Source organism: Hibiscus syriacus, unplaced genomic scaffold, assembly GCF_006381635.1.
Source record: "Hibiscus syriacus cultivar Baekdansim isolate YM2019G1 unplaced genomic scaffold, ASM638163v2 tig00117048_pilon, whole genome shotgun sequence".
In the NCBI taxonomy this organism is placed as follows: Eukaryota; Viridiplantae; Streptophyta; class Magnoliopsida; order Malvales; family Malvaceae; genus Hibiscus; species Hibiscus syriacus.
Genome location: NW_024063538.1, coordinates 9,036,117 through 9,046,031, shown reverse-complemented (window position 1 = coordinate 9,046,031; position 9,915 = coordinate 9,036,117). Strand labels below are relative to the sequence as shown.

The 9,915-nt window shown below is 36.2% G+C and overlaps 1 protein-coding gene across 1 annotated transcript; it reads right to left on the bottom strand.

Moving 5' to 3' along the window:
* Nucleotides 1–1,452: 1,452 nt before the first annotated feature.
* On the bottom strand, nucleotides 1,453–7,557 carry LOC120197742 (F-box/LRR-repeat protein 15-like). Its single transcript, XM_039199158.1, has 17 exons — nucleotides 6,687–7,557; nucleotides 6,390–6,594; nucleotides 6,164–6,296; nucleotides 5,742–5,841; nucleotides 5,454–5,651; nucleotides 5,106–5,376; nucleotides 4,915–5,013; nucleotides 4,728–4,816; nucleotides 4,496–4,595; nucleotides 4,235–4,405; nucleotides 3,775–3,927; nucleotides 3,530–3,690; nucleotides 3,255–3,453; nucleotides 2,636–3,099; nucleotides 2,490–2,553; nucleotides 1,869–1,955; nucleotides 1,453–1,686 (listed from the first exon to the last, which is right to left on the bottom strand). The coding sequence occupies exons 1-17, from the start codon at nucleotides 7,136–7,138 to the stop codon at nucleotides 1,606–1,608; spliced, it is 3,027 nt and encodes a 1,008-aa protein (XP_039055089.1). The 5' UTR covers nucleotides 7,139–7,557; the 3' UTR covers nucleotides 1,453–1,605.
* Nucleotides 7,558–9,915: the final 2,358 nt, after the last annotated feature.

Genomic DNA, 9,915 nt, shown 5'->3' with positions numbered 1-9,915 from the left:
TATGTTCATAAATATAAAATTGAATGTGTTGGCGAATAATTAAAATTTTGTTTATTAATTTGTGTTCATTGTTCAGTTTTAAGTTTGTATTCGGTTTGTGTTCACTAGGAATTTTAAAATTATGTTTGTATTCCTTCGTTTAAACGGCACATGTTCGCAAACATTAAATAAATATGTTCATAAATATAAAATTGAATGTGTTGGCGAATAATTAAAATTTTGTTTATTAATTGAAAAGCAAACATAGACTAGTTTTAAATTATTTATCAAATGAGATTTAAACGAACATAAATGAACTAAACATGTCTTGTTCATGTTCGGTTCGGTTAGTAACGAGTCTCAAAATATTGCTCGTGTTCATTTTGTTTTGCTTGATAAATTAATCGAAATCAAACTGTTCATCGGATGATTCTTTTGCTGGATGAGTGATGCATTTTTGCTTGATTTTGATGACGACCTCGCTTATGTCATGGTTTCATTAAATAAAGTCTGAACTTTGAAGAATGTGGTGAAACTTGTAATCATTACCACCTAACCATTCCAGAGAAAAATTTGGAAGTTGATGATAAACCAGAATATGCAACCTGCAGATCCCTACAACGTTCCGGTCCGGCTGCATCTCTGCGTGTAAATATCCGAGCTGTAAGTCGAAGCATTGTAGATAGTTGTCTGATCTTCTCATTTCCATGAAGAAGTGTCTAAGAACAATCGAGTTTCAAAAAAGAGAAGCATTTGCATTGCTGACAAGTATCAACTTGATGAGGAAATTTTGTTCATTTCCTTTATTGCTATCTGCATTTGTCATTCCCTTTTAGTTTTTTGGCAGTTTTTAAATTTCTTTTCTGGTATTATTCTAGAGTTCCTGAGGTTTTGATCAATTCCCTTCGATCTTCAGGTCGCACAGTATGCTTCTGATGCTGGGAATGGTGAAATGGCTTTCAAAGACGTTGATCAATGTCTCAGGTATTCTAATTAAGCCATTGATGAATCCGGTTTAAAAAAAACCGATTTTTCCCAAATCCGGTTTCAGATATTTTTTGCGTAAAATAGGAGCCCCCAAAGCCCTTAATAGGTATTATTGCTTTAAACTTTCCATATATATATATATATGGTTATATACCACATTCAAGACAAGTAGAACTTCATTTCCTTCCATTGGCGGCCTACTTCAAACGATTCCAACCAATGTATTAAATCAAGGCAAGGAAATTGCCGATGCCTGGAGGCTCCTCCAACGATGACTTCGAGCAGCCTCGGGACTTGGACCCGGAAATGAAGCAGTTGGAATCGATATTATGATACAAACAAATGATGTGCTGTACGATAATTACCTGAATGTAAACCCTAATACGGAACTTCTGTGTAATATCGATGATCAATCTCAGAAAATAAGAAATATTAACCAATGCAGCGAATATGGAAATATTACACTGTAACGAGGACGCAAGCATGTCAAGTACCTACATGTATAACTTTTATATTTATATATATTCAAAACAATCTGGAAAGGATAATTACCATTTACAAACAAGCAGAGCCTACCATAACCAAAACACCAAGCCGTTGCTACCAAAAGGGAAATACATTTTCTTCATGACAATCCCATCATGCAGGTGACAAGCTACTGAATATTCGCTTCAAACTCGGACAAATCGCTCGCAACCTCCCCATGTTCATCGAGCAAATCTACAACCACGTAAGAAAATCCCATGAGTTCGACATTTTCCCCCTTCGAGAGAATATTAGACATTTGAGTCTAAGAGACTATAAACAAAACTTGAACATGATCAAAGAAAAAACATGGTATAAGAAGAGCATCTAGACAGGAGCATAACTGGAGGGAGATCTGAAGAAAAGAATGTCCTTACCTTTGGACAAAAGCGAACATCCAAAGTCTCCAGCATGCTACACTCCGATATAGAAGTTTCGACTGTTTCCTCCTCGATGTTGCAAGACTTGGAAAGACCGGTTCAAAAAATAGAATAGTTAGATGACAAACTCATGGCCGTAATACCACACGTATGAAGACATATGCATTGTTTGTTTGCATCAAAGAAATTGAAAGAGGAATATTGGGTTACAAAGCTAAGAGTATAAAAATCAACAAAATATATAGCATCTACGTCAATGTAAGAAAAGTCAAATTGCACATAAACTTACTACACATCGAGTAAAACAATAATTGCAGAGATAAGTCTGCTTAAAAGTTATAACCGATCTTTAACTACTAGCGAAGCATCAGAAAATGAAGTCGTCATACGACTCATTAGCTGGTTCCTAGAATACAAATATCAAAATACAGAGAACAATAACATAAATTCTTCACCAACCCACGAGGCAAATAAACAATATTACGCAGGAACTCTCACGGAAACCTCAGTAAAAAACCAAACATCTCCGAGAATAAACTCAAGATAGAAAGTCAACAGAACCAAGGGGAAAAAGAAAGGACCTAAATATTAAACACCTGTGGTTTCAGAGATACATACCTGAAGAAACAGACTGGTCAGTTTAGGACATCCCAGCTTCAAAACTTCCAAGGAGCTACAATTGCTGAATAAAGAAATAGGCATAAAAGTTTAGATGAGTGCCAGATAAAATAAAGACGGACAACCATAAAAAGGAGTGTCAGTACCTTAAATTAAGAAAGGACAAACTGTAACATGCGAGGTCAACTTCCTTCAAATTGGCTGACAAAGAAAGATTTAGGGATGACAAATGGAAATAACGTGCAGCTAGTGGGATGAGCACTTTCCTAATATTTGGACAACCTACACAATTGAGGTTCTGCAGTAAACGGTTTGGTTGCTCGATCAGCTCATTGAGGTTCTCTAAAGAAAACATGCTAGATCCACTATGTATGCCAAGTGACTCGAACCCACAACCAGTAGAACCCCAATTCAGGTCATGCATATTTATACATCCATTCAAGCTCACATGGGTAAGATGTGTGCAATAAGCAAGAAGCTCATCTATGGCAGACTGGCACAGGGTACCATATGACAAGTCCAAATCCCGGAGTTCTCGTAAAGCACCTTCCTTGTAAAGAGGCTCCAGTGATGAATCGGCCAGATATTTGCATGCTTGTAATTTTAACACCTAAAAGAGAGAAAAAAGTGAGCCAAAAAGCATAAACAAGATATTTAAACCAATGCAACTTTAATACAATATGGAGTAAAATGAAGTTAACATGAATAGAATGAATATGCCTTGCATGATTAATCAAGGATTATATATCAAGGATTTAAAGTTACCTTCAGCTGCAAACAAGACTCAAAAACCGGCTGCAAATTCGTCAAAAAGGTATATGATAAATCAAGTGTAGTTAAATTTGGAAGCCGGCTCAAAGAGAAAAGACCATCAGAACCAATAGATGGGCATGACATCAATATTAATGACTCAATCAGAGGGCAGGAAACAGTGGTTGCAGACAAGAAAACGTCCTTGAGTTGGCTGCATATGAAATTAAAAAGATTAGTCAACCATAGGCCAAAATAATATATCACAAAAGTAAGCAATTGCAACAAACCTGCAAAAGGAAGCATCAAGTGATGTCAATAGAGGACAATTTATTGATGCTTCAGATAATACACCACATCCTTTCAACTCAAGCGACACCATATATGGAGCATCAATTCTTAGTGTGTTCAATTTTGGGCATATTCCGAGATTAAGTGACCGAAGAGCAGCCTAGAAAGGAAAAAAAGTCTCAGCTTTTACATTTTATAACAGGATGACATTACATGCATAACATAGCTGTCACTCTAAACTTACAGGGCAAAACGATGCTCTTTCAAGATGATCACAACCATCTAGGCAAATTTTCTCAAGAAAAGGACATGCAAGATCCAGAGAAGTGATAGCACGACAGCCAACCAGAGAAAGACCGACTAAAGATGTACTGAATAACTGCACTGCTGTCAAGCTCTGGTCAACATAAAAACAAGGAATTGTCAGAAAACAGAATAAAATGACGCATGAAAATGCAGGAACCAAGGATCAATATTCATTCAATAGCACCAAAATCAATTAAAGGATATTGGTAACTCGTAAGTAATGCTGGATGCAGACCAGAATTAAGACGAATAAAACTATGGTGCCATTTGAAGTGATAAATCTGCTGAGATGTAGCTAATCTTACAGGTATCTATCACCCAATCTTCGAATGTTCTATTCGCATGCACATGCGTAATAACTGAAAAATGGTTCAATCAGAAAAAATCTATTCACATACCTCACAATTATCCAGAACTAATGATTTTAGCATAGGGCAACCACCACCATCACTAAATACATTGCATATAAAATTTGTCAAAGATGCACAATCTGTTAGGTCAACTTCTTGCAAACATTGACATTGCAGTGCCAACATTGTCAAATTTTCCTGCTTCTGCAATGCTAATTTCTGCATTTTAATAAAATCAACCATACAACATCAAAATCTTATTTGCAACCAAAACAGTAACAACAGAGACCAGATCATCATAAAACACACTTGAAGTGAATTTGAACTGATGCTAATATGATGGAGAGCAGTGCAATTGGACACCATCACAGATGATAGCATGGAACACTGTACATTTAAGTCAGCAAATCTGCGTGGCCAAAATTATAAACCATTATAAAATCAAAGAGAAAAAAAGATACAGCCAAAGACACCGCGAAGGCGAAGTCATTTTGGGTTGGTAAGAAAAGGAAAAGGGGAATAAAATGGAATAACAGTATACTTTCGACAGTGAACCAATCGAATTTTCTGCAAACGAGGAAGATCCAATGACACTGACGTTAACATGTGGCAATTATCAAGCTCCAACTCCTGCAACAGGTAACATAATAATTATGTGCATATAGAAATTTTAATATAGACCACAAAAATCCAGGTAACAACAAAATATACAAGAAAAAAACCCAAACCTCCAACATATAACTATGAGCTATTGCAGCCATTGAGGCAGATGTGATACCCTCACAGTTGTCAAGTTTAAGAACTGTTAACATCGGCAATCTTACAGACTTCAAAAAGCAAAAGCAAATGTATCAAAATACAACTTAACCAAAAGAGTATACCATATTAGAACTAAATTAACCGTTTGCAAGAAACTAACCTCAAGTGATATGTTGGGACAATAAGAAGAATTCAAAACATGGAGATTAGCACAACTGTGAGCTATCTCGCGCAATGTATCATCACTAACACAAGAACAATTCGACATGTCTAAAGACTCTAATTGGGGGCAAGAAGTCACTGTCGAGCGAATTGCAGCATCTGTAAGTTTGTGGCATGAGCTTATGTCGAGCAGGTTTAAAAGAGGGCAATTCAGGGCCACCTGAGCCATATTACTACGTTTCAGAGACAAACTTTTTAGCTGTGGACACCTACAAAAGATTCAGGCTTTAGCAGAAAGAATAACCACATGGATAAAGTTAACATTCAAATGAAGCTTTTGTTTCACCTGATAGATAGACGCATCACACGGCATTTTGTTACTTTCAGATCACACAATCTATCATGGTTAATAGGTATTTCTTGAACACCATTGCCGAGAATAGCATCATTCACATCCAAACTCCGTAACATACTACATTCTACCAATGCATGGAAAAAAGCATCCCCTAGTTGGCCTCTTCCCAATGTTAAAGCCTCGAGATTTCTGCCAATCAGAAAGTTCACATGAATAACAGAAAGCACAATATATTTATTAGATTACAAGAATGAAAAAATATGATAGAGAAAATATTACCGTAATGAAGAGACAGCCCTCATAACTAGCAGGTGCATATTACGAGTGCCACTGAGATTCACTTCAGAGGCATTCGGATATCGTTGACAGATGTCCTCAACTGCAGAATCAAAATGCAATGTTATAGCAGTCTGGAATCCAATTTTGTTATTAGTAATGGAGAATCATCTCACACAAAGTAATATAATAAACAAAAAGAATAGAAAATAACATGACCGGAACTGTAAAGTGGCAATCTCGACATAGATAAAAGGACAGCTTCTATATAGCTGCTTGCTCTTTTAATTCTCTTAATTGGTTATTCTAAACAAGTTACACTAACATTCTCATTTCTCCAGCTAGTTTCAAAATCATTTTGGAGTACACTTTTTTTCAACCAAAAGAAGAACTATGCAAAGATATTGAGCAAATACAAGACTCACGTTGTTCAAGGGATATATTCCGGTTTTCAAAATTCAAACACCTCCAAAAATCCTCATGAGCACTAGCCGCTCGCCACTGCCTACAAACCATAGCAGCATGGCAAAGATTGCAATGGTCCAGGAAAGAGAACACCTGGAAATAGGAAAAACCAAAAAAATAAGGTTCAACAAATGCAACAAAAACTGTAATAGCTAAAATGGAAGTATAATAGTTCAAATTATCTACCATATGCAACAAGTCATCGGTCAGATCCATCCGGGTTTCAAAATCTTCCACCATCAAATCATCCTCATGTTTCTCATCCATGTCACCATTTCCACTAGAAGGATTCCCATCATTCAAAATGAAATTGTGATCAAATATCCCATTATTAGATGAATTTGATGAGCCTTGGTTAATATTATAATCTCTACCCGTAGACGTGCTCTCGCTGCAGTGAGAACATTGCAAAAGTATAAGAATAACAAAAAATCAAATTCTCCTAACTAAAATGTGTATATAGTTATCAAGTTGATGACACACTGGAAACCAGAGTACACTTTGGCTCGCTTATGGTTCAAATCGTGGTTGTCACAATCTTCAATCGCGGTGGAAGCGGAGGCGCTACTGTCACCTTCGGAAAGAAACAAGCATCGATTCAAAGGGCGCCACGTAGCATCATCCCAGTTCCCACCGCATCTCATGGCTGACACCATTTCTTCAAACAACGACGTCTCTTCACCCTGCCTTCGTCTGCCTAGGGTTAAAGAAAATTGAGCCGCCGCGGCACTGGCGACAGCGTAGGGAGCTTCTTCTTCCTCCCCCCCTCTCTCCCCTTCTTTCTCTCGCTCCTCGTGGTCACCTTCGTCGTCTTCATTCACAAAATTACCCTCAAAACCGTCAACATTGGCTAAAAACCCCTCCTTCATGGTTTCTTCACGACGATTATCGTCCTCTTCCTCGTCGATAATGCATAGGCAGCACCAAATCCTCATACACTCCGAGGTCAAAAACCTAGTCCCTCACCAAAACAAAACAAAACAAACAAAAATCGAATCTTTTCAAAACCCTAGCTTACGATCCTGCACATTCCATCTCAGAAAGGAGAAATCAAGCCGGAAATTTAAGGAACCCCAGAGAGAAAACAAATGAAAGTTCAAAATCTTGTTGTTGGAGAAATTGAAAGAAGAATCGATCAATACATGTAAATAAACAGATGTAGACAGCGTAAATGGGAATTTCAGAGACGGATTGGGGAGTAATATGACCAGATCTAATCGGATCTCAGGAGTTCATAGTTGTTAAAGAAAGGATTTTTTTTTCCGGGAGCAAGATGATGATGAAGAAGATGAAATAGACCGGAGTTAATGTGGGTTGAAATTAATCGGAGGGGCAAAATTTTAATAATAGTCTTTACTTTTTCATCTTCTTTTCCCCTCTTTTCTGGGATTGGTACAGAACGAGCCAGAATTTATTATAAGAATTAGATGTGTGTAGGGTTCGGTTAATTTGATTTGATAAATATTTGACTAAACAAGTGTACAAACTATATCTAGAAAAATTATTGTAGTGTATTAAGAATTTTTTATTAAAAATAAGGGTCTAATATTTCGAACGTTATATTTTTAGGTGTCCAAATATTAATCGTCGTTAAATATCTTCGTTAAGTGACACGTGTCACGTTTTGGTAATTTTTTAAAAAATATTAAAAAATAAAAAAAAAAATATATATATTTTTTTATAAAAAAATGTACCCGCCCCCCGCGGACCCCCTCTCCCCTTTCCCATTTTCCCTTTCCCTTGCTCCCTTCAATAGGTCATCGGCTGATCGACGGTGACCATCACCGCCACCATCATCGGCACCGATATCGACCCCTAAACAAACCTCGTTAACATTTCGTCGTAACATGCCACCATTTGCCGTAGAGAAACATTCAAAGTTTCGTCGATTTTTAAGCCACCGCCTTTGTTTCCTTGATTTCGATCGATTCCAACGTCCACAAGCCACACTGCTGCAACCATTCAAACCACCATGCAATTTTGATCAAAACCCAACCGTTCGACAATGACGATGATAATCAGAGATGGTCAGCGACCATTTAGGTTAGGAAGTTAAAATTAGGAATCAGAAATTTGAATTTTGGGGGTTTTAGATTTAGGGATTTTTTGTCACGGTAAGGACGACGATTGATCAATGGGTGGATGTCGACAAGTGGGTGACTGTTCGACAATGATGATGGTGGTTGGAGATGTAATATCCCGAATATCGAGTCAGTGACTAAATTGAAAGAATTTGAAATTTGGGGGATTAAATTGAATAAATGGTAAAGTATAAGAATTAGTTTAGAAATTTTGTTTAAGACCAATTAGTAAGAATGGAAGAATAAAAAGGCATTTTGGTCCTTTAGAGGGAAATGGATTTAAAATTCATTTTTAATATGGGTATTAAAGAAAGTGGAAAAAGGGGAAAGTTGAAGGGAAAAAAAACTAAGTCATCTTCCCTTCTTCTTCCCCGTTGCTCGTTCTCTCCTCCATAGCCAAAGGCAAGACTTCATTTAGCAAGTTTTTGGTTTGGTCTTGGCACCTAAAGTGATGTGAAAGCTTAAGGAAGGTTTAAAACTAAGATATGGATGATTTATTTGATATTGAAGAAAATGAGTTTTTTGAATGATATGTTGAAATATGAGTTTTTATTGAGGTTTTCTAGTATATTTGACTTGTCAAATATGTAAATAAGAGATTAGAAGCATTGAATGTGATTAAAAACATGTATTAAAAAGTAGTATGATTCTTGTTTTGGGATGTTCTTTGGAGAATTTATATGTTATAAAAAGCTAAATGGAGGAAAGTTAGTTGGGTTAATTGATGTTAAGCTTAAGGGTATTGTTTGAGGTAAAAGTAAGAGATTTAATCAAAAAATTGGTAAAAATCGGGCTAAAAAATGGAAAATCTGGGTAAGGGTATCGGTACTAGAAGAACAATATCGATATTATAGGTTTAAATTTGAAGAATTACGATGAACAATATCGATACTTTTGCAATTAGTATTGATATTGATGTGGGTATCGATACTAAGAGGAAGGTATCGATACCATGGATTCCAAAATGCATAAATGGTATCGATATTGAAAGGGAGTATCAGTACTATAGTATAGAAGTATCGATACTATGGTAGGGGTACCAATACTACTTAGCCTGGAAAATTTAAGATAGGAGGAATTTTAATAAAAATTGAATATAATAGTACTCTTGAGTATTATTAAAAGTATAAATGTTAGAGAGTATACTAACATTGGTATGTGTTTAAACATTTTGATATTTCGATATAACAAATTAAGTTAAATGAATTTTAAGATTTTCCAAATAATTTTCTAAGTATATTCGATATAACTATTCGAATATCAAAATATTACTCCAAATCTTTCAAAAATCATTTTTAATCCTTACTCAATTGTAAAATTAAGTTTTAATCTTAAAACAATTTCAAAATAATTTTACAAAGTATTTCGAACCATTTCAAAGCCAAAAATTCCAGATTGCTCATAGGGAACCGATTCCCCCCACAAGGGGGTACCGATTCCCTCTGAATGGTTTGGCTTCGAGAATTCCAGTATGCTCGGAGGGAACCGATTCCCCCCTTGTATAACGGTCAAAATATTTGAATTTTACACTTAAGGAACCGATTCCCCATAGGGGGTACCGATTCCCCCCAGGCTCCAAGCTGTTTTATTAATTGTTTTCACACTAAAACGGCTATATGATCTTCACTAAT